The sequence below is a fragment of the Malaclemys terrapin genome, chromosome 1 (assembly GCF_027887155.1).
Source record: "Malaclemys terrapin pileata isolate rMalTer1 chromosome 1, rMalTer1.hap1, whole genome shotgun sequence".
In the NCBI taxonomy this organism is placed as follows: Eukaryota; Metazoa; Chordata; order Testudines; family Emydidae; genus Malaclemys; species Malaclemys terrapin.
The window spans coordinates 110,759,638-110,785,327 of NC_071505.1; the positions used below are offsets into that span (position 1 = coordinate 110,759,638).

Consider the following 25,690-nt stretch of genomic DNA (forward strand, 5'->3'; position numbering starts at 1 on the left):
CTGTGTTCCCCAACATTTATGTGCAGGGAGAGTTCTTCCTGGGACCAGAGACCCTGGGTTCTGAGTCTGCAAGGTGGGCTCCCCACCCCAGGTCTGAAGCATCCAAAACCAAGGTTACTGATGGGTACGGGGCAGAGGGCAGCAAAAGGCACCTCTTTCATCACCAAACACGGGTCTATCCAGAAGTCAGAGATGCTAAGACATTTGACAGAATCGTGAGAACCGAATCCAAGTGGTGTCTGCCCAGGAAGTAGACTGACGCCAGCCACATCTGTAGGGATCTGAGGAGTAGCCATGTGTACTGCATCATGTAAGTATATGCTGCCACGGGACCTAGCGGCTTGAGGCACATCTGGGTGGTTGTAAGTGGCTGAGCTGTGATGTGGGTGATTAGATCTGACATAGTTCAGAACCGGGCGTCTGGCAGGTAGGCCTTGGCCTGAGTGGAATTGAGCACTGCCCCTGTAAACTCTATTCTCTGCATAGGGACTAGTGTTGATTTCTGTTCGTTTATTAACAGGCTCAGCGCCTGACTGGTGGCCCATACTATGCCAATGCTGTGCTGAACCTGATCAAAGGCTGCTCGAGAGCTCAACCAATTGTCAAAGAATGGCATGCCTTGACATCTTAGGTACCACTCAGGTGCACTGTTTTTTGGCACCGGGAATGGAGAATGGTGCCAGGAAGAGCACGGTGCCAATGGAGGCCGAAGTACTCAGTGCCGATTCGGAGAGGGATGGCTCAGAGGATGGTCTGAAGGCTGCCTCCATTAGCAGAGCCTTCAGGTGAATGTCTTAATCTTTCTGAGTTCTTGGTGTGAAGCCCCTGCAGATCATACACTTCTCCTTAATGTGAGCTTCCCCGAGGCACTTTAGACAGGCCGAATGCGGGCTGCTCAGAGGCATAGGCTTGTTGCACGAGGAGCACGGCTTGAAGATCAGAGACCAGGGCATGCCCAGACCTTGGGATGACATCCCTCTATGACTGAGACAACTGTCTACATTATGTACACTAAGACTAACTTGTAACTAAATTTGCTGACTACAAAAACTATAGACAATAGGTAAGGCTATGTTTTAGTCATGGGTATTTTTAGTAAAAGTAAATAAAAATTCACGGCCCGTGACCTGCCCATGACTTGTACTATATACCCCTGATTAAGCTTGGGGGGGCCCAGGGGTGCTCATGGGGGGGTGACCCAAGAGTGCTGTGGGTGCTCGGGGGGGGGGGAGCAGCCCTGGACTCCCACTGGTGCTGGGGGTGGGGGCGTGGGGGGACTGTTAGGCTCCCTACCTGGCTCCTTGCAGCTTCCTGAAAGTGACTACATGTCCCTCCCTCAGCTCCTGGCTCCGCGCACTGCCCCCACCCCAAGCGCCTGCTCCACAACTCCCATTGGCCGGGAACCCTCACCCCTTCCTGCACCCCAACCCCCAGCTCTGAGCCCTCTCCCACACCTAAACTCCTGCTGCTGCTGTGGGGTGGGGGGGGCGGTGGCCCAAGACTACACCAGCAGTGGCTGGTGCCATTGGCCCAGGGCCTGCCCGAGCTGCTCGGGTGGCCCCCAGGCCAGCCACGCTGGCCACTGCAGAAGTCACGTGACTTTCTGTGACCTCTGTGACAAACTCGCAACCTTAACAATAGGTCAGAGTCCAAACCATTGTTAGGAAAGCCTTCGGAAAGCAAGAAGGTCGTTCCAAGCAACCATCTAGGGCGGTAAGAAGAAACAGAGGGTGCGGATCTGGCAGTGCCCCTTATGCGGGCATATGTGCATAGGGCTCCAAGGGGTGCTAGGACCAGTCCTATGGATACCACTAAGGGAAAATTCTCCAGCAACTGTGCATGTGCACAATTAGTATGGAATCGACCTGAGCTAGCACTCGAAGAAGAAAGAGCAGATGCTAATAGGATGGGGGAAGATAATGGGCAACTTGCATTGATTTGGCTTCTCTAGCTTGCTCTGTTATACAGCTAGAGATGGTACATTTCACAGTGAAGGTAATTTTTCTGACTGATACAGGAATTGCATATGAAAATATTGTCCTTGTTAAGTGTACCCTGCTGGCTTTATTGATTCTCCTGTTTTTCCTCTCTCTGCAACACAAGGGATACAGTTTTCTCAAGTGCAAGACTTCTCAGCCAGTGGGTCATAACCAGGAGAGGAATTGCGAGGGGGCTCCTTCTAGGTCACACCCACTGACTAAAAAGAAAAAACAAGATCAGAAATTCTTTATTTGCAAAGACCCAGTGCGGAAGCTTGGATAGGAAAGGAAAGAAGCAGTTTGCTCCCTCCCTGTTCTTCTGCTGCCTCTACGTCCCTGTGTTTGCTCCATTCCCTCCCAATCTCAGGGCATGCCTAAACTTGCCTGGGAGTGATGCTGCTACGATCGATGCACCAGGGGTCAATTTAGTGGGTCTAGTGAAGATCCACTAAATCAACCACAGAGCGCTTTCCCGTCAACTCCAGTACTCCACTGGAATGAGAAGAGTAAGGTAAGTCAAGGGGAGAGCATCTCCCATCAATGCAGCACAGTGAAGACACCTGCAGAAAGTCAACCTAAGCTACATCAACTCCAGCTACGTTATTCATGTACCTAGAATAGCGTAACTTAGGTCGACTTACCCCAGCAGTGTAGACAAAGCCTCAGTATAAGCTGAGGCTTTGTCTATACCCTTCCTGCCCACACAGCACTTGGATCTGTGAGAAGTGCTGCTCTGGGAGGCTATGGAGGGTTGTGGGAAGTGGATAAATTATGGCTAAAAGCCATGGAAGGTTTTTAGGATCTAGGTGGGAAAGAGTTGAGAACTACTGGCCCAGTGGCTAGGAGGCAGGAGAGTTCTGGGTTCTGTTTCCACCTCTGCCACAGCCTTCCTGTATAATCTTGATTAAGTCACTTACTTAACCTTGCTGTGTGACAATTCTTCTTTCTTTAAAATGGGGATAATAATATTTCCCTTCCTCTTAGCGGTGTCATGAAGCTTGTTTGTAAGTATGACGTTTTTTAGATCTGTGGCTAAATGGTGCTGAAGAAATACAAAGTATATATAAGAAGCAGACAGTCCCTGCTGTTTTCCACACTGTTGCAGTTAGAGCAAGTTAGGAGGTTATAATCCAAAGAAACTCAATGGAGCAGGCAATCAGATACATTATTGTACATCAAATAAGAATGAGCAGATCAGTTCAGACTAAACAAACGTTGACCAAAGCTTTGCCCTGGCTCTCCTTCCTGTGCCTTAAACTTTTTATCTTTCCCATGCAAGCTCTTCATATATCCAATATCACATTAATTATGGTGGAGCTGAGGAGACTATCTTCCTGGCCACCTGTTCTTGGTGTAGCAAGAACAATCTCCAATGACTCTTGCAGCATAAGTACAATATCACCTGCACAGCTCGTTCTCCTTTAGCTCCCAGCTCATGTCTCGGCAGTCACTCTCAATTGTCTCAATCTCTTGCTTTGGCCTTCTGGCTGGTTCCAATGTGCAGTATGCTGAAAGGGTTCTGTCTGCCTGCTTTAATGATCTCACCTAGACTCTGTGACTAGGTGAATCTATGAACATGGTGTAGGTTCCTATTCCTGAGAGGCCACGCCTTCTGAATTTCTCCCCACACAGGAACATTTGGTCAATAACTTGCGGTATGAAATCTGTCACCAGGCCCCTGGTTTCCTTTTCTCTGGAGTCTTTGTACTAACCCATCTCACATACTCCCCTTTTGGCCCATTCCCATGCCCCTTTCAATTCATTATCCATGCCCAGACTCTGTTGAGCTCTCTCTGCTTTAAACTTGAGAGTTCCTTCCTTTTTAATCTCCAAGGGCAATTTTTCTTGTCCTGGTGTTTCTGCTGTCTCACTGCTTTCCTGTTGTCTTGTCTTCTCTTCAGGTAGCCTGTGAGTCCATCAACCTTCTCCCCTGAAATGGTAACAAGCTTGTACCTGTGGCAAGGGACGTCATCCCAGACTTAGTGATGGAAGGTCAGCCATGAGGTAGTCCTCTAAATAAAACGCCTTTGTGCATTACAAATTTATGTTCACCTTTCAGAACTTGAGCTACCATTATACAACTGATGGCTCTCCTGATTGCTAATAGTTTGTGTATGTCCAGGAATCAGAGAATATCAGGGTTGGAAGGGACCTCAGGAGGTCATCTAGTCCAACCCCCTGCTCAAAGCAGGACGAATCCCCAGACAGAATTTTTGCCCCAAATCCCTAAATAGCCCCCTCAAGGATTGAACTCACAACCCTGGGTTTAAACAGGCCAATGCTCAAACCACTAAGCTATCCCTTCCCCGGATCCCTGTTAATAATTCACCTCTGTTCCCTGCCACCTTCAAAGCTAAAATCTCCTCCTCTACTCTAGTGTCTGCCCTTTTCTATGTTATTCTTTTCCCCTTTGTTTCAATCTCAGTCTCTTTTGGCAAATTCCCCATGGATGAAGTTTCTGGTCTACTGTTTTTACTCACTTTTAATAACCCATCAGGCTTTGCACTCCCCATTTTCTCTTCCTCAGGCACTCTGGTATTTCCCACTCTGCAAAGAGCTGGATTTCATGCAAGGCTTAGCTCTGTTCCTTGATTTACACTCACTCACATGACCACCCTGCTTCCCATCCCTTTCACAGAGCTCCCAACCAGTTTACTTTCAGCTACCCCCTCTGAGCCCCACTGGATTCTTAAGACTACAGTCGCTTCATGTACAGATATTATTTTTATAGATTGCTCGGTGCCTGGGTTGTATTACTCAAGCCACTTCTAAATGAAAACATACCTGGATTTTTTTGAGTTTGGCTAAAATCATCTAAACTTTTCCTTCAGGGGAACTTTAAAAAAAAAACCCAACAAAAACAAACACACACACAGACAAATCACTCTCAGTGGACAATTAATAGTGTAGGGTACAGAAAATGTCCACAGCTCAATAGGCACTGGAACACCAACATGATTAAATCTCTACAAATTTCAGGCTGCTGCTAACAGAACCTGTGCGACAGATCAACGTGGAGTCCTGTTATAGTTCTTCTCTACAGCCACATAATATCCTACTTTTCAAAACGTTAAACTTTTGTTTTTCTTTTAAGATAGTATTTAAGGAAACAGACAAGAGCCTACTTGATGACCATGGTACAGAGCAGTGCCTAAAGGTAGCAGAACTCCAGTTGATGATGCTTGTGTACAGTCTCAGGAAACTGGATTCTCATCGCTCTCCCACTAAGGAACTGGAATGGGGAAGTAGACAAGGGAAACGACTGTTTGTGGAGTGATGTGATAGGCAGGAGTAGAGAACTTGCTAGCTGAGGGGGTTGGAGCTATCATCTTAAGCAGACAGAGAAAGACTGTTGAAGAGTCAGGCTGCCAGCCAGCTGTACAAATGAGCAGAAGACCTTGTTTCCAGCATGAGTGGTCCTAGGCTGGGCCTGCTACCAAGAACTTAACTGTTCCTCTCATCTCTTTCTTTTATTTCTCTTTTACAGCAATATTTACAGGAGAGTACAGAGGTAAAATACATACTTAGGTCTGCAGGTTGTGTCTGTGGAATAATACCTAGCTTATATGTAGTGCTCTTCATGAGTAGACCTCAAGTACTTGATGTAGTAACGCAATCACACACAGCCATTTGATACACTCTGCAGTCCACAAGTAGGCATGTAATTTTTATACACAGTACATGAGAATTTGGTACAGAAGAAGTCCTTAGTTATTTATTTATTCAGTGTCTAAATGGTAGATTGACATCTTTCTCGGTACACAACAGTAGTTTAGCACTTTGTCATGGTCCACATCTTTTTTTCTTGTATTTTCCAAGTAGCTCACTGAGCAGCGATCTGTTCCGTATCTTGTGCTCTCTTTAGTCACACTTTACCAGCAGTAAGAACAGGAGTACTTGTGGCACCTTAGAGACTAACAAATTTATTAGAGCATAAGCTTTCGTGGACTACAGCCCACTTCTTCGGATGCATACAGTCTGATCATCCGATGCATCCAAAGAAGTGGGCTGTAGTCCACGAAAGCTTATGCTCTAATAAATTTGTTAGTCTCTAAGGTGCCACAAGTACTCCTGTTCTTTTTGTGGATACAGACTAACACGGCTGCTACTCTGAATCCTTTACCAGCAGTGTTTTCTCTGAGCCATACTATATTGGTGTTATGAATACAAATATACTGAATAAACAGCTTTCTTTGTTTTGCATCCTCTACATGCAATGTTTGTTTTGAATTAACTCGACTATTTCCTATTGGAAACCTCTCCAAGATGATTAGAAGGAGGTGGCAGTTATGTATCTTGGGGATATTTCTCCAGAAATTATCTTGTACAGCAACCTGAAATTTTGCTTCTCTTTCTTTTACATGCTGCACCTTGTCTATTCAGTGCTATTCTGAGTTACACAGATAATGGGAATCCATTTCTTAGATCTCCCAGCATACCTGATTTATTTTCATACTTAGACATGGATTTCTGTATCTGCCTAATCTATTCCAGAGTGATAGGAATGTCAACATTTTAAAAATAAAAATCTGACCTTTTATGGTTGTAAGTTTTGAATGACACTGAAAGAGTAGATCTCTGAGTTAGAAAAAAAACTAAACTATCTAACCGTGGTCTTCTGAGACAAGCTAGGGGTTCAGTATGTGTTGTCAGGAAAGTCTTAACAACAAATGTCTTTATGCACTTCCAGATAGCTAAAGTGATTGATGCACATGTTAAAAGACTCAGGACTGGATTTGTACTTCAATCTGTATGGTATCTCTAGAGGACTAATTTCAGTAGGGAAGCAGTGTCCCCTGGTTTGTTAACATGAAGCTAATATTTGATTTCCTTTTTTTCCCCTCTTTTGCAGCTGAACCTAGAAATGTGTCCAGAGATCAGAACAAGATCGTTAGGAATATCAGTGGTAGCAGTTTGGAAAAGGAGCAGAAGTCTTAAGGGACATTCATCTTAAAAGTTCTTACTCTACCCTACCAGGATTAGTAGAATTTATGATAGTTTGTCAGAGTATTTATGGTTCAGTTCAATATTCATTCCAAGAAATCAGAATCCTACTTTTTTGTACTTACACAACTGAAGAACCCACCTGGGAAGAGATGTCCTCTTACTGTCTTTTATCTTAGATCTTAAAATGCTGTACCGCAAAACCTCTATTTAGTCTAGTTTTAGGCTTTTCCTCAGCAAAGACTGCTGAATTTGCCAATCTGTGTGTTGTGGGTTTAAAGCCCCAGAGGGACAAAGATGAAGCCAGGAAACTCATTGCACTTGCAACTGAAACCCAGAGCTCATCACAATTTAAACAGACTTTCACTTTAGACCTAGTACGGCCCTACTTAGCTACATTATTCTCCTTAAAAAGAAGAACAGGAGTACTTGTGGCACCTTAGAGACTAACAAATTTATTAGAGCATAAGCTTTCGTGGACTACAGCCCACTTCTTCGGATGCATACAGCAAGTGGGCTGTAGTCCACGAAAGCTTATGCTCTAATAAATTTGTTAGTCTCTAAGGTGCCACAAGTACTCCTGTTCTTCTTTTTGCGGATACAGACTAACACGGCTGTTACTCTGAAAATTATTCTCCTTGTAAGTCTTATTTTAATGTAGAATTGTAATTATTCCCTTTGCATCAATAAAAAAAAAAAGAAAGGAAAAGGAAAAGCAATAGGAAATTAATGCATAAAATCAGATTAAAGATTTGAATTTTCTATGAGAGGAGCCTGGGGACAGGTTTGGATGCCTTCACTGAGTATAATATATTTCCATGATAATTATAACACTGACAGAGACAGGATTAATCAGAGAGCATGCTCCAGCACTTCACTGGGTTTCTGCATCTTCCCGGTGAGTTTTATGTATAAGGAGTTTTGTAGGCAGTCAAAAAGTAAAATTAAATTGAAAATTAACACAAATGCAATAGTAAGACTGAGAAGTACAGCATATAAAAAAGGAAATCCCAGAAAGTTACGTTCTCTACAGAAGTGTTAACGGAGCCTGCTGAACCTCACAGTAGCATATTAAAGCGAATCGTGGTTAAAGAGGAATAAAATATATGACAGATGTGCAACATGGACGTTTCTACAACATGTTCACTTGATCCTTTCACATTTCCTGACTTGCATGCGTGCCTCTTTCTTTTTTAGAAGAGATAAAAGCAGGGTAGAGAAAAGCACTGCTATCACTTCAGCATCGCTGCCTTAACTGAGGTGGCCTTCTTAACTCAGGAGGCCTTAAAACTCAGGAGCCCTTAAGCTGTTAAGAGTGCCCTAATACCAAAGCAGTTCAGAGACCCCAACTGTTCTAAACCACTTTAGTTTTGAGGTGACCTACAAAATCTAACAGAAAGGGTTCTGACACACATGCAGACATGGGCTGTGTAAAGGAAAACGACCAGATATTTGGTTTTATGCTTTAAACACAAACACGTTATTAAACAGAACATAGCATTAAAGATCTCAGCTGTTAGTTATGAAATGTCTGGAGAAGTTCCAGCTTTTCTATAGTTGTGGATGGCTCTGACTATAGGGGCCTTATTCTGACACAAAGATACTTCAATTTGCTCATTCTCTCACGCTCTTTCCTTCCTCCCTTAACCACATCTACCAGATAATATTCCAGTCACTCCCCCAAACCCAAGTCTCTCTACATTCAGCTACCATGCAAGTTTGACTTCACCCTTGTGGTGGATCTCACCATCCTTCTTTGTCCCCAGCCAAGAATCTGGGATTTCTTTCTGAGCCTCATTCTATCTTTTTTCCCCCTGCTCCTCTTGGTAAGCACACAAGTCAGCCAAGAGAATAGGCCCATCTCACCTCTTCTCATCCTAGCTCTCCCACAGGAGATGAATATTTGCCTCCTGAGAAATCCTGGGCATTCTCTCCCTCATGCAGTGAGGCATGGGTGGATGAAGAAGAACTCTGAAATGTTACATTGTGCATATGTGATCAGAAGAATGGAAAGATACTTCACAGTTTGCTTCTGTGATACCACATTGTCTGCCCCTACCAGACAATGTTTGTTTCAAAGTTTGTTTAGGTCAAGTATATTATCAATTTGAAAGAGAGACAATACCACTGTTTTTGATGCATACCAAGAGGTTGCTGAAAAGGTCAAGGTTTAAAGTAATTTTTTTTAAATTCAGAATTTTTTGAAATGCTGTTCTACTCTGAAAAGCAAATGCAAAAATGGCATCATTTGATCTCAATTATGCCTTTATCAAATGTGCTTATTTTATAAGTAAGAATGCTTCCCCGTGACAGGCTTGCAAAAAAACTCTATTTGGGGTGTATCATAGTCAAACTAAGATAATTCCTTTTAGCACATCATTAGTAATAAAGCTTCTACAGGCCAAATTAGGTCTTTAGCTATACATGTCTATCATCCTCAAATTACATCAGGCCCTTGATTACACTCATGCAAACCCACTGGTTTTGATTCCAATTTTACTTACACCATTGTGAAGCAAGATTGACATCAATGAAGTCAATAGAATCACCCATCTGTATAATGGATGTGAAATCAGAATTATGCCTCTTCTCTTCAAGGTATGCCCTCCATGATACCTGTGCAACCTGTTGCCTTCAGTGGGTTTGTATAGTTATAAATGACTGAAATTTACTAAAGCATTTTGCTGATTACCAAAAAGAAATAGAATCCACCTTGTTCTCTTAGGGTTTGCCTACATGGGAAAGTTTTACCGGTTCTACATAGTTACACAGATATAACCCCTATGTGGACATACTAATTCTGGTATAAGAATGGCTGTTTTCGGTTTAGCTTAAACCCGTTCCCAAACAACAAATTAAATTGAAAAAAGCCACTTTTATACCAGAATTAGAGTGTTCACATAGGATGTGTGTATGTCGGGGGTCAACTATATAAACAAACAACTATATCAGTTTAAATTCACATCGTACATAATACTGAACACATATGCCCTTTCAGACAAGGCCTTTGCTGATTTGCCTTGACAGTACTGGGAGTAAAGCAGTAAAAACATACTTTTGTCATTACAATCAACAAATCTGGCTCTGAAACCACAAAGGAAACAGTTCTGGTGAGTAAGAAAGTACCGTTTTTATACTGTAGCATTACAGAGTAGAAAAAAATGTGGACTGATTTTTTCTTCGATAAGGACTATGAACAAACCATGGCTTTACATATACCATCTGCCACTGAAGCATGTAAGAACTAAAAACACCACATTTGTTTGTTTAGTCTGATTGATTTAAAAATGTGTTAATGTGGAGCACATTGCTCACTGTAATCTACTTCATTCCTATACAAGTTTGGAAGTATATTAAATTCAGAGCTTAAACTTGACAACTGACCTTTCAGAACTAAATACTTAGTCCACCTGGTAGTAAAATGAATCCACTGCACACTCTGGCTAATCCATTTTATTTTCTTTATAAATGGATCATTGGAACCACTGACCCATCTGCTCTTGGAACATATTAAAAAAGGACTTATAAACCAAGTAACTGTTTTCTTGACCAGTTTACATATTGCTTATGATTATGCAGATTGTTTCCAGAAGCACAGAAATATGATGCTAGTGCCACATCAGATCTACATTAACAGCAAGAACAGTCACAAACAAAAGGACCACCCTATAATTTTAAAAAACTCCTCAGAGTTCATTTCTATAGCTGGCTATAAATATTCTGAAGACAAAACAGAAACTGATTTTCATAAAAAAAATTGAGGAAAAATGTCACCACTTTCTTTGAAACAATTTTTTGTTGTTGTTAGAAAAGGTGATGGAACAACCCGTTTCAAAAGATCATTCCTCTTCCAAAATTTCACCAATATCTTCATATGCTTAAAAACAGTCCAACACTGCCACCTGGTGGTCAGGAATGGGCACTGTTCATTGTGAAATAGTGTTGAGTAATGGAAGTGATAACATCTATCTGAGAAAAAAAACACATTAAATATCTACTCCATGAATAACCAGAGCCATAAATAAAAAGAAAAATGAACTCTGAGAACAGAATCTTTATGAAGGAAATATAATTCATCTAGCAACAGCCCATGTAAGAAAAATAATTTAAGATATTTTGTGATTAAGTCTTTAGCAGCGTTGTTACCCTCCCCCCTGAGGAAAGCAGTTTCCACCCACACATTTCTCAGTACAGCATGTACTTGCCAACATGCAATATTTAAGTGTAACTAAAAAGTCTAGGACCGTTTATTTCATTTTATTGTTTTTAAAGGCAGAAGCTTTTAAACAATGTAACACCACTTGGCATGAGAGACTTTTTCTTCCTGGAGTTCAGGAAGTCATAGAAATTTAATTTTAAAATTCTCTTTTACATAGACTTTTTGATTGCTGCCTTTCTCACACTGAAGAGATAAGCTTCATAGATAATGTTTAAGAAGTTGTCGTCATTCTGAAAAACAAAATAAATAAGACTTGTTACTGGAGGATCATAGTTCTCAAGTTAAAAGATTCTGAATTCATTCTGTTTCAGGGTTTAATGAATTTTCAACCTTACCATCCCAGTCAAAATTGGCACTAGCAGGGGGTTTTCATCCTCAAACACACAAAAACAGAACACAAAACCCAAACACTTTGTTACCTCCGGCTAATAGCTTTAACAGAATTTTTTGCATACATTGGCAGCATGAGAAAAGGGGGAATTCTCTTATCTCTGTTAGAAGAGTTGAAGACACGGAAAACAGGAAATTTTGTAAATTCATGATGACGTTGGCTGGGTGAAAGTCAGACTTTTCTCTTTCCCGCCCTGCAAGACTTCTGTAGTGATAACATATACTTGCAATTTCTTCCCTTCACCCTAATTATCACATATCTAGGAGGTCCTTTACATAGTTTCTGTTCCCCACCCACTACTGCAATAATAATACCAAAGTGCCTGGGTGAGCAGGTGGGCTGTTTCTTCCTGTTCCTACACTAAATTCCACGCAGTCAAATTGCTGCACCTGCACTGAATGCCATTGGCTTTAATGGTCTTAATCTGCACTAGTTACTCCACCCATGCACACTTAAATAGCTGGCTGATTCTTGATCATCTGCTTAGGGTCTAACTGATCCTCATATGTGGAGTTGGGAAGGAATTTTCCCTCTCAAGTCAGATTGGCAGTGATCTTGGGGGTTTGAGCATTCCTCTGCAGCATGGGATATGGGTCATTTGCTGGGATCATCCGGGTATCTCTATCAATCAATTCCCAGCCACGGCAAGGGTCTCAGTCATTGGTGCACCTTGGTCCCTCCTATTGTCTGCCTGTAGCACATAATAATTTAGTCTCTAATGAGCTGTAGGCTTTGGTCTCATTTCAGTTGCTAGTTTAGTAGATGCTGGGTGGTGTTGGTGACCTGTGATATACAGGCGGTCAGACTAGATGATCTGGTGGGTCCCTTTTGGCTTTGAACTCTATGACTCTTTAGGATAGTAGTTCTCAAACTTTTTCCATTCTGCAGACCATTTTGCACTAAAGTATTTTTCCATGGAGATCTCCCTTTCCAACATTTCAATACGCCACACTGGCTGGTTCTCAAAATGGTTCAGTTTGCAGACCACCAGGATTTTATACACCACAGTTTAAGAACTACTGCTGCCGAACCTGACAGCCTGGCAGAGTGGAGGAACAGAACAACACAAATTACAAGGGAATGAACCAACCCATGCATGAGCATAGGAGGATAACTAAAATTAGGACAATCCTCCTCCCCCAGAGCCTCCTGCACTCCATGAAACAGTTGATTGGGAGGTGCGGGGAGGGAAGGGGAGGCGCTGATTGGCGGGGCTGACGGTGGGCGGGAGGTGCTGGGAGCAGGGGGCTGCTGATGTATTACTGTGGCTCTTTGGCAACGTACATTGGTAAATTCTGGCTCCTCTCAGGGTCAGGTTGGCCACCCCTGCTCTCCATACTATTGCAATAATCTTTGTACGAAGTATCATTTGAAAACTCATAATTTGCCGATATATAATATCATGGTAAAATGCATGTAGCCACGTTATATGTGAAGTTATAAACATAAGCTGAAATCATGACTAAAAGTAGGTTTTCCAGGTAAATCTGAAGAGTGGCCAAACCAGTTCCTCAGAGATAAAGGGCAAGCTGATGCCTCAGCCAGGTGTAAACAAGGCTGATGGACCATTACCTGCTAAGTGGCCATTCTTTAGCAGGAAAGCGGGCAGAGGCAAAAATATACATGTTAGCAAAGGAACAGCATGGAGTTTCCTTCCACAAAGATTGACTGTCCCCTGGCTCCCACCTGGAAATGTTTTTCAAAAGGGGGACTGAAAATATAAAAAGCAGGGGCAGATACCTCAGGACACTCCCCTCTTTCTCCCCCTGCCCATCATATTCATTGCCTCTGAAGAGACAAAGGAAACCGCTATTGGACTCTGGGGGAGGAGTCCTGTCCTAAAGAGTCTGGTCAGTAAGACTGCTGAAAGCATATGCTGAGGAAACTTTGAACCTAATGTAGTTTGTTAAGTTAGGCACAAATTGTGTTTTCTCTTTATTTTTGTTGTAATCATTTCTGACTTTTATGGGGCTGGGGCTGTCGTCCCCCCTAGTTATTTTTAGTAAAAGTCACAAACAGGTCACGAACTTCCATGGATTTTTGTTTATTGCCCACAACCTGTCCATGATTTTTACTAAAAATAACCATGACAAAACCTTAACCTTATTTATAAGCGCACACTGCATTCCATTATATAAATCATTAATGAAAATACTGAATAGTATCAAACTCAGGACTGACACCTGTGAAATCCCATTAGATATGCCCTCCTTGTTGGACAGCATGAATATGGTCTTTCAATCAGTTGTGCAGCCACTTTATAATAATTTAATCTAGATTGCTTTCCCCTAATTTGCTTATGAGAATGTCATGTAGAACTGTGTCAAAAATTTTACTAAATCAAGATGTATTATTTCAGCTGCTCTCCCACCCCCATCTACTAGACTAGTAACCCTGTCAAAGGAGGAAATTAGGTTGGTTTGGCATGGCTTGTTCTTGACAAATCCATGCTGGCTATTCTATAACCCTGTTATCCTCTAGGTGCTTACAAACTGATTGTTTTGATCCAGTATCTTTCCAGGTATCGAAGTTAGGTTGACTGATCCTATTCTTCTCCAGATCCTCTTTGTTCCCCTTTTTAAAGATAAGTATTATATTTGCTCTTCTCCAGCCCTCTGGACTTCACCTGTCCTCCAGGAGTCCTTGAAGATAATTGCTAATGGTTCCGAGATTGCTTCAGCTAGTTCCTTAAATGCCCTAGGATAAGATCCATTAGGCCCTGTTGGCTCGAATACATGTAACTTATCTAAATATTCTTTTCCTATTTTACAATCCTTCCTCCTTGTTAATATTAATTGTTTTGAGTATCTGATCCTCTAACTTTTTTAGAGATGACTGAAGCAAAATACTCATTAAACACCTCAGCCTTCTTGATGTCATCAGTTATTAGCTCACATTCCCTGCTAAGTAGAGGATCTACACTTATGTGGGCAAGTAGCCTGGGCTTAGAAATTGGAATCCAAGACCTGTCCCTCTTTATTCCTTATAAATTATATACATTTACCTTTGGCATTTACCACACCTCCTTTAAAACCACTGTTTCTAGTATCCATAGAATTTGAAGATAGGAAGGATCCTCAAAGAGCACTCATTCCACTCTGTGTCGAATACAGGATTGTTTTCTGCATAATATTCCTGAGTGTTTTGTCAAGACTATATCGGAGTCACGCAAGCTGGAAAACTACATTTAATTGACCTTGTTGTTAAAATATTTTCTGAATATTTATCCTTCATTTTTACTTGCTCACCTTCATCCCATTATTTCTTATTCCTACTTGAACTTCTCCTGCTCTCAACATGGATCTCTTTTAAGGATTTCCAAAGTACTGTATTGCCATTGAGATGCTCATCTTTTAGCTAAACTACATACATGTAAGTAGTTTTCACCTTTAAGCCAATTCCTGTAAGCTCATAACATCGTTGTTCTCTCCCCTGAATCCCCTCAAATTTATCATTCTTGAACTGTTGCACCCCAAACTGCATACATTAATCAAAACACTTAAACCACAACTGTAGCAAGAGGGACTATTATCTCCTTAGCCAATGATTTAGTGCTTCTTTAATTATATAGCCAGAAATAGTACAACTGCCAGTGGACATTTTAGTTTACTAATTTATCATTCAGACTGGTGGATGGGACCAATTATCCATCAGAGGTATTTAAATCAAAATGGGAAGGAGGGATACAAGCAAAGGGGGAATGTTTCTGATTCTTTACCTGGATCAGGTGTAAAAGTGTTTCCTGAAGCTGCATCTTGGTCAATGAGTTGCTGTTTACGACAGATGGCTCTGGATTCTGCATAGGAAGGAGAAGGCTAGCTGAATTAGAAGCAGATTCTTGATTTGCTGGTGGTAAGCACCCACTTTCACTTGCCTTTGGTGGAGCAGGTGTGGACTGTGTGAACAGCATGGGGGACATCAGCAGTGCAGGAGTCACAGTAGCAGGAATGCGCTGAGGTGAGATGACCTGCCCATACACAAATTAATAAAAAATGGAAGCATTTAAGCAATGTGTATATTCACTAAGAATACAGGGGTAAAGATGAAGAGGACTCCAGACAGAAATAGATTCACAAGAGCAGATATGCAGGGATACACTGAGGATTAAGAGTATCTGGGGCCCACAACCACCCATCCAGTTCAAGATCACAGTACTGAATCTCATGTGTAATAAAGTCTATATATCTGGCAAATCGCTTAAATAGAAAATCAGCTTATTATAAAAGTTAGACTATTATAAATACTAGCACTGTAGAAGAATGACAAACTACAACATTTGAGGTCCTTCTTATAAGGATGGTCCTTCCATGTCCCCCGGTTTGGGTTTTGAGAATATGCTCGCTAGTATGAGAGTGTACTTTAATAAATATTTTGAATTGTATAGTACATATCATCTATAGCTCTCAAAATACTTGGGGGGGGGGTATGCATCCTCATTTTACAGATAGAAAAAACAGGAACAGAAGGTTAGGTGACTTGCCCAAAGTTCCATAGTGAGTTGTTGGCAGAGTCAGGAACAGAATCTAGTTTTGACTTCCTGGCCCATGCTCAATGCACTAGACTAAAAAAACCTTTAAAGAAAAAGAAAACATCTTTACCAGAAACCTAGATGCTACTATGATTCTGTCAGAGTTCCCTTAATTTTAAGCAGGGAGGCACATATTGATTTGAAAGTAGATTGTGAGCCTGCAGAGTTTTTATCCTTTTAATTATGGGGTATACTTAGAACTATTAAATGTGCAGCACCGACAATGCTGCTAGGAATAAGATAATGTGACAAGTGCTCTTTAAATGTTCACCACAAAGCTCTAGCAATGGGCCTTAATTCTAATCTGTAGCTTTCCTCACTGCTCAAGTATCTGGCATTATTTGAGAGGCTTCCAGTGGGAGCAATATTGGGTGATTTTTTTTTAATATGGACAAACACCCATAGTAGCACCTTCTAAAGCTCTCTGTAAGCTTGAAAGTTTGTCTCTCTCAACAACAGAAGTAGGTCCAATAAAAGATATTACTTCACCCACATTGTCTCTCTAATATCCTGGGACCAACATGATAACAAAACAAATATTTACTGTTATTTTATCTAAACTATTTGGGCACTATTCACCATAGTATGCAGTTACTCAAAAAAAGAGAGCGAAAAGGACTAAGTTCTCAAGCTACTTTCTGATGGTAAATTTACCGGAGTAGAAAAACTTTCTAGAAGGATTTGTGGATATGAAAAAGCATGCAATATTATGCTATCACTAACTGCACTGTTTAGTAAATATTGTTTTTCTGCTTTTCAAAGCCAGACTGCTTTTAAAAAAGAAAACTATTTACCTGCAATTCCTATTCTCCATGGTGCACAATCATAACAGAAAGAAGCAAGTCTGTGTTCCCTGCACATGAATGGCAGGTCTTCCCTAACTCACTGTGTGGCTGCTGCCAGCCAGCAGCGAAGGTGGTACACGCATGTCTGTGTTTGGAACACTGCTGGCCCTTAGTGTTACTTTTAGTCGTTCTGTTCTAACAAAATGACTAATGCTGGCAGGGATGTTTCTAGCTAAAATAAAAGTAATATGCATCTACAGAATTTGGATACAGTGTCAGGTTTTTAAAAATTAAAGATACCACTTTGCTGTATACAATCTGAGGAATAAGAATCTGTTACAGAAGTATAGAGGTACCATGTTGTGCTTTTAATAGCATGGACTTATTCTAGTCATAAACAAACATACAATGTAGTTTAGTAGGCATCACTTAAGAACTATTTGTTTTTCATGGTGAGGAACTGCTTTTCACCAGTATACGTAAAACAGAGGCTAAGTGTGTAAGTAACCCTGCCATGTACTGGTGACTGAGCAAGTTAATATTTGGCTAATGCAATACCTAAGTGATCCTCACACCTAAAATATTTGTCTCGGGATAAGAACAGAAAATATATGCACCTATTCCTTGTAAATGAAGTCTTAAATTTTCTGTGTCACAAATTTAAAAATGTATATTCTTGTTAACAAATGAGATTCTACATGTTCATAAATTCTAGCATTTAAGTAGCTTCCGTACATGTGGAGGATAGTGTCCTTCAACACAAAGGAGACTTTTTTCAGTTTAGCTATTTAGTTCAGATATTTTCAAGTTACCCAAGTGACAAAATTTATCCAACGGCTTCTGAACTTTTGTTAGAAATGTCAGATGTTGATTCTGATACTATTATTGTAATCTCTGTAGTACCTCCTGCAACTTTCATTGAGAGTGATTACTGTGGCTTGAAGGTCCTAAAGAATCTTTGGTAATGGAGTAATTTCAGATAAAACACCTTTGAGATGATCTCTTAGCTAGCAGGTGTGTAGGTGTCAAATTCAATGTTGCCAATATAGGACACTCAGGGCATGTCTACACTTACCAGTAAATCGGCACTGCTGCCATCAATGCAGCGAGTGTCAATTTAGCGGTTCTGGTGAAGATACACTAAATCGATGGGAGAGCACTTTCCCATCAACGGGAGACACTCTCCCATTGACACAGCACAGTGTAACCACTGCGATAAGTGGATCTAACTATGTTGACTTCAGTTACGTTATTTACATAACTGAAGTTGCATAAGTTAGATCGATTTTCCGCAGTAGTGTAGACCAGTGCTCAGTCTATTTTGACACTACTTTGCCAGTCAGCCATTTCTCTTATCTTTGAATAATTCCTCATAAGGACACAAATCACCTTCCTAAAAATGTTGCTAATAGATTTTTTCTGATAGAATTTAACCTGAATTGCTTGTTCATTCAACATCCACTGATTTATCTCTAGCTTCACCACATCAAGACTTAAGTCTCTGACTCACCATCAGCACAGCAGGAGTTTAGTTTGTCAGTTGTACAGCACTGCAATAGGACAACAAGAAAAAATATGCTGCTTTGAAACAAAGTATTTACAGCTGGATAACATGGCACTTGGTGAATTTATGTTATATTGTTTGAGCTGAGAAATGTATTGGAACTCTTGTAATGTAAACTGGGGCCTACTATCACACACTAGCTGCTTGGAATCCCATATGTATCAAATGAGTCTCTTAGAACATTAGTAGTTAGAGTATGTGTTGTGGACTTCTGGCCATTTTTAGCGAGTATCACTTAGGACTAAAAACATTTCACCTAAAAATGTCTCAGCAAATTCTAGATGTAGCTGTTGCCAAGATTTTGTTGGTTAAAACCAGGGTACAAACATGTTTTTGTTGCCATGCACTTGTACACAACTGGTGCACTCTTCTGCTGTTGATTACATCTGAAATTCAAACCCTGGATGCCAAATTTATCTGTAGCCTAGTTATTTTGTTATTGCTGTTCAGAAACTCCCTTTCTTAAATATTTGTGATTGCAGGTTAACTATTATTACCCAAGTACCTCATCAAGTATAAAAGAATCTTTTGTGACTGGAAAGTTCATTCCACCATGAGGTAAATGCTCCTAGGCATTTTCATGAACTGGCCTGTCATAACTAAAAAAAGTGCCTTTCCAAGTTTAATTCAGAAATTATGGTATTTTTCAAATTTATTAAATGTTTTACTTGTGACAAGTAAAAAATACCAGTTGTACCACTGAGTACCATCACCACTACAAAGTACCACATTTATGCACAGATAGAAATAACGCCCTATATTGAAAGTGTGTAACTGATTTAAGGCTGGTCTAAGAAGTGGTCTATTGTAAATAGGATAAATTATTTGCATAGTGTCAAGGCTACAGTAGGTACTCTTATGATCGTGGCATAAATTCATGAAAGCACTTAAGCACATACTTAAGACCATCCCTATTCAGAACAGCACATACTTAATGATAAGCAGGTGCTTAAAGTCCATTAGGGATCAATGCTTTCCCATTGGGAATTAAACATGCTTACTTGTTGCCTTTAATAAGGATAGTTTCCTGAATCAGGCTAGCACTAGGCAGAGTGCCTCCTTTGTAGATTTGAGCATAACTGTTCAGCTTTTGCTATTTTTCCCTGCAACTAGTCTTTCCTTTCCATATGGGAGTTGAAAGTTCTTATGCCATATGGAGATACATCACAAGCCAATTTAAAACTGGGTTTGTAATGTGTCAGGACTATTGTTGAGAAAATGCAAGCTATAGTCTCCTTAGCATTGAAGAATCTTATCTGTTCCTTAAATACCCTTGGTCTTTTTTTTCCAATAATGAAGATATTGTTGAGACAGCATTCTATTCCTGGCAGATATCGTAAAATTTGCTTTATTGTCCTTTGATCTGTAGTAGGAGCAGATACCATACTGAATGATAAACAATTATAAGGAACAGACTTTTTGGTGCATTTATTGTCAGGGTCTTCTTTGATTAATCTTGCTTCAGCATGTAAAAATATATTTGTGCCAGATCTATTTAATTTAAATGTTTATTCACTGGACAGGGTGGCAAACAAGTCTTCAGTCTATAGAAAAGAATACCGAGACACACAGAGGGATTGACCCTGATTTTAAAGTCTCTACAGATTTTTACCTTCCCATCTTTTTCAATAATAGGTATAACTGGCTTGGCCAAGTCACTAAATTCTATAGGAAATCCTGTGCTAACTAGCCTTTCTTAGTCCATGTCTACTCTCTGACCCAATGGAATGGAATAGGTCATGCCTTACAGAATCTAGGTTGGTAGTGGTACTAATGATTAATCATATCTTAATCATTTTTAGTCTGTAATAGGTCTTCTAAACAATGCTGAATGTTTCAAAGTCAGTACAACCAGTACAACACTAGTGGCTGTTGGTGTCTCGGCCAATAAAGCCATCTCCTGTCAGTCAATATTGATCTTCTTGAGTAATGCTCTGCCAAGCAAGGTGAGATTGGAATGGTAATAATTGTTGTTGCATTTTATGCACATTTACAGTAGTAATCTCTGGAATGACTTTTCCCTGTACGTATTTTTGCTCTCAGCCATTGTTTCTCTTTGAATTCTTCTAGTAAAATTACTAAGATTATGAAGCCAGTATCAAGTTCCATTCTGAATGGTTGTTCTTTCCATCTCAGGTTTACCCAGATATAATTACTGCTTTCTTGCCTTTTTCAAACACATGCAAAATGAGGTCACTATCACTTAACAATATCAATACCAATCTCTTTTTCTGAGATGGGTTATATTTTTGTTATTTCCTATTAGTACAAACTGGTTTATAATATATAGCTTGACACTTGATGATTTTCTAGGTTTGAATAGCTCATTTTCCCCATGCTGTGTGCATGTTTCATAGTGAGTTAGACAACTTCTCACACTTATAGAATGCAGTCCCCTCACCCAGTGAAAACAAAAGTAATTACTGTGACTTTGATTACCTTTTTGTTAGTAACTTTCAGGAAATGGACAGAAAATATCATAAAGCCACTATATAATCTGATGATATGGCCACACCTTGAATACTGTGTGCAGTTCTGGTCTCCCCATCTCAAAAATGAAATATTAGAATTGGAAAAGGTACAGAGAAGGGCAACAAAAATGATTAAGAGTATGGAATAGATTCCATATAAGGAAAGATTAGTAAGACTGAGACTTTTCAGCTTGGAAAAGAGACGACTAAGGGGGGAGATATGATAGAGGTCTATAAAATCATGAATAGTTTGTAAAAAGTGAATGAAGGAGTGTTATTTACTCCTTCATATAACGCAAGAACTAGAGTCACCCAATGAAGTTAATAGGCAGCAGGTTTAAAACAAACAAAAGGAGGTACTTTTCGCACAATTGCATAATCAACCTGTGTTGCCAGGGGATGTTGTGAAGGTCAAAACTATAATGGGGTTTAAAAAAGAATTAGATCAGTTCATGGAGGATAGATCCATCAATGGTTATTGGCCAAGATAGTCAGGAATGCAACCCCATGCTCTGGTTGTCCCTAGCCTCTGACTGCCCAAATCTGGGAGTGGACAACAGGGGATGGATCACTCAACGATTATCTGTGCAATGCTCCGCTATAACGTCATTTGGCTGCCTGCTTTGTCCACAGCTGGCAGTCCCCCTATCAGCTCCCCTATGCCCCCCCGCAGCGCTTCCCACCTGAGGGCAGACCCCGCGGATCAGTGCCTTCCCCCTCTTCCCTCCACCTCCTGCCTGCAGCAATCAGCTGGCTTGTGGCATTCAGGAGGGAGGGGGGAGGACTTGGCATGCAGGCCCCCCTCCCTCCCGAAAGCCGCAAACCAGCTGATTGCTGCGGGCAGGAGGCAGGGGAGGGAGGGAGGGGGAGCCTGTGCACCGAGTCCTCGCTCCTCCTCCTCCCTTCTGCCCCCTGAACGTCGCAAGCCAGTTGATTGCTGCGGACAGGAGGGAGGGGGGGAACAGCGAGGACACCGGTGCACCTGCCTCCTGCCAGTGGTAATCAGTTGGCTTGCGGTGTTCAGGAGGCAGGGGTGAGAGGAGGAGCATGCGCGCCATGTCCTCACTCCTCCCCACTCCCTCCTGCCTCCTGAACGCTGCAAACCAGCTGATTGCCACGGGCAGGAGGCAGGGGAGGAGCGAGGACGCGGCGTGCGGAGTAAAGGGGGGAGGAGAAGAGGCGGGTTAAGGGTGGGGCTTGGAGGAAGGGGTGGCATGGGTGGGCTGAGGGTTCAGCCCCCTGCCCCTGGTGCTTGCAGAGTAGGGGAAGCTGCCGCTGCTGCTGCACAACGTGCTTCTCCTAACCTACAGCATCTTCAGCCTCCTTGCTGCCTCATTGTCTCCAGTGCCAGTGGGCTGTGCCTGTGTGGGGTAAGGCGGGGGCACCTCCCAACTATAGTACTGTACGGCAAAAAAAAAAAAATCCCTGGCACCCAACCCCCCATTTACATTCATTCTTATGGGGAAACTGGATTCACTTAACATCGTTTCACTTAAAGTTGCATTTTTCAGGAACATAACTACAACATTAAGTGAGAAGTTACTGTAATGGGAATTGGAGAACAGCCTTATAAAACTGAATTCTGTTGCACTGCAGCTCAAAAGATTCCTAGATACCTTCCCCACAGGCATTAGTTCCTTAAATCACATGTTTACCTGAAAGAGAGGGCTCTGCTTTTGTGCACCTGATGTCTTGTCTATCCAGGCGTCCAAGGGTTTTAGAGTGTTGGTGTTCTGAGTAACTACAGGAAACTTAGCTGCCAAGGTAGGTCTGCTGGACACATGTAACTGTTGCTCCTGTTGCACTATCTGGAGTTTTTTCAGTAACTCTTGGGGTGAAATCACTCCAGAACTGGTTGATTGGTTGCCCGAGAGGGAAAGTGGCTGTCTAGGAAGTTTGGACTGTTCTTTACCAACAGTCTGAGGCCCTAAAGTCTGGGTTGGAAGAGAGCCATTGAAATATACCAGATGTGGCTGGGTCATGTTATTTATCTGTGCTGCTGATGCTGTAGCAGCAGAAGTCCTGCTGAAGATTGAAGCTGTTGAACTTACAGTACCTGTTGCACTTGGGTCCATTTTGGTCACTGATCCTGATTGTCCCTGCAGTTTCTGTAACAAGCTTTGAGTGCCAGTTGTGTCCTGGGCTGGATGAGATGTTACAATACCATGAGAAGTCACCGGTTGGAAGAGTCCAGTGAAAACCTCCCCTACGGAGCGGACATTGCCGTTTTCACACAGTCGATTCTCAGGAAGCTCAGAGAGTGGATGAAGGTCTGTCCCACGCACCATAAGTTTTTGAATAGCTGGGCAAAGCTGCTTCTCTGCTGAGGGTGAATGTCTGCTAGGTTCCTCATAGGACAGCGAACGCACTACCTTCTGCCTGACAGAAAGATTAAGTTGGTGCTTTTTCTGTGACTGTTCTGGGACATCTTGGTATATGGTAGGATTTTCTTGTTTTCCAAACAGTGCTGTCAAAGATAAGTGTTGTGGTTCGGAGTCCATGTTCTGCAAGGAAAAAGAGAATAAGTGAACACAGTTCTTGTGCACATTAAGCTACATTAACTGTCTGAAGTGTTACCTTGCAGTATCTAAGGAACAGCCAAGACAACTGACCTACACTTCCTCTTCTCAAGAGGATTATTTAATGATTGTGTCATGTGGGAGGAAAGGATTTTTAAACAGCCTTGAAACTCCTGGTCTGTGAGAAAAATGCTGCTTGCAGAAAAAAGGTACCAACTTCACTTTCAATGCCTAGAGAGAAGGGTCTCCTCTTACAGTCACTAATAAAATATTAGAAAAGCTCAAAAAGGTTATGAAGGGGAAGAAAGGAACCTTCTGTCCTTGTGGGAAGTAGTGTCACTTTCTGTCTTTCGCCTTACCATGGCAGAATGGATGTAGTTTGCTGGATTTTGCATTGTGATGTATTTTTAAGTTATATGAAAGGAATCTATCATGTATGGAAAGGCATTTGTACAAATTTAAATTAATAAATGAATAATAAAATAAGCTGTGTTCCATTGGCTAGTTGGCGGTTTGCCTGCAACCACAACAACATTCCTGAATTGAGAGATCAATTGTTTTTGCTTGACTCAGCATACAACATCTATGTTTTAAATAACCATTTTACACTAAAAAGCTATTTTTTGTAAAGAGATATCAATTTTGCATTAAGACCATCCCATTTATCCTAATTCCACTTCGCATTATTGTACTATTTGATCTACGCAAGCATCCTCCCATGCCGGATATGTTATGGCAGCACTAGACAGAGTGCAAAATTAAGTGTACCTTGCCTTGCTGAGGTATTTGTTGGTGCTGAGTTTCACTGGGCTTCACTGGTATTGGTTTGATCAGGTTGGGGTTGTCATAGATAGCAGAGGAACTGGTCATTTGTTTTGGCTCTGAACAGGTCTTACACTGCAACAGAAATAAAATATATTTTGGAATGAAAGAAACTACCACTTTCTTAAGGGATGTTCTCCCCTAACTTTGTATCATAAAATCCCAAACTGGTTAAGTCCTCAAGAAATACCACCACTTGCAAGCCTGACAACTGATTGTGATAAATGAGGATACTGAATAGAAGTCAATTTCAGTTCCTAGGAACGTTAGCATAAGTTTACGGACTCAAGTCCGCAATGCTTTGTATGTGAGCCTTTAAAAAAGAAAAAAAAAAAAAAATTCCCTTCCTCGTCTTTTCCTGTACATAAGGCAAAACCAACCTGGCACCTTAGAGACCAGACCACAGCCACAGGTTTTCTCTATCAGTGAACAGCTAGTTCTGTTATGGCTTGAAAGTAGCTTAGGTACCTGAAGGATTTATATGCACATATATTTATAGGCTATCAATAGGCACATTTTACATATTTTACATTAGTACTTTCATAACCTCATAATTTCAGCTTGCCTGGCAGATATAGCTCTATTGAGAGACAACTGCCACCCTCAAAAAAGCAATTCAACGCACATTTCTTTTTCTCGAATGCTCCTGTGTGGATTGCTGCTGGTTTTCAAAAAGGAAGAGGAAAAAGAAGAGAGAGAAATGGAGAGACGATTAAAGAACATGAGTGTGACAGTTTGAAAGCTGGTATCCTATAGATTTTCCACTGAAAATTACATGGAACAAAATGTAGAGGTGGCCTATAAAAATAATGCCATACAGTAAATCACTTTGTTTACTATTTTTACCAGTTTCTGGGTTTTCTGTAAAACAGGGTTGTAAGGGAGGACTATATTTTAAATCTTTTTTCCTAGGGTTGAGGGTTATATTTGCTGATCTCCTCTAGATAACGGTCTCATGCCATCGACAGTCAGATAACATGTATAGTTTATACACACTTAAAATCTTTAAAAAAAATTGAAGTATGTGATCGGTTAGCATGTGAGTCGGTATGTTCTCTTGTTAAATACTGATATGTTAACTGGTATTCTTATCTCAAAAAGGATAGGGCAGAAGTAGAAGGGGATTCAGAGATGCTTGACAAAAATGATTAACAGTATGGAAAGACTAAAATATGAAGAGAAACTGGAAATATTTAGTTTAGAGACTATGCAAATAAGAGGAAACATGCTGGAGGTATACAAAATAATGAATAGTACAGAAAAGGTAAATCAAATGCTTTTCTTTACCCTCATAATTGAATGACAACAAATATAAATTTGATAAAAGGAAATTATGCACTGTATAAAGAAAGCAGTATTAGCCCGTGGAACTCTGATACAAGATACTACTGTGACCAAGAGATAAGCAGGATTCACAGAAGGATTAAATATTTCTACTAATAACAAGAACAAGTTAATTAGACACAAC

The 25,690-nt window shown here is 41.0% G+C and overlaps 1 protein-coding gene across 5 annotated transcripts in view; it reads right to left on the reverse strand.

Moving 5' to 3' along the window:
* Positions 1-10,361: 10,361 nt before the first annotated feature.
* The window catches only part of DCP1B (decapping mRNA 1B), a 55,900-nt gene continuing 40,571 nt past the window's right edge, over positions 10,362-25,690 (reverse strand). For 3 of the 5 annotated variants that reach the window (XM_054035351.1, XM_054035378.1, XM_054035390.1), the window contains 4 exons: positions 24,169-24,297; positions 22,537-23,385; positions 15,252-15,500; positions 10,362-11,372 (listed from right to left, as the gene is read on the reverse strand). In XM_054035351.1, coding sequence (XP_053891326.1) covers positions 11,292-11,372; positions 15,252-15,500; positions 22,537-23,385; positions 24,169-24,297 — 1,308 coding nt within the window. In that variant the 3' untranslated portion in view covers positions 10,362-11,291. Of the gene's footprint in view, positions 11,373-15,251; positions 15,501-18,356; positions 18,397-22,536; positions 23,386-24,168; positions 24,298-25,690 lie in introns of all 5 variants that reach the window. The other 2 variants (XM_054035368.1, XM_054035359.1) reach the window with 2 other exon arrangements.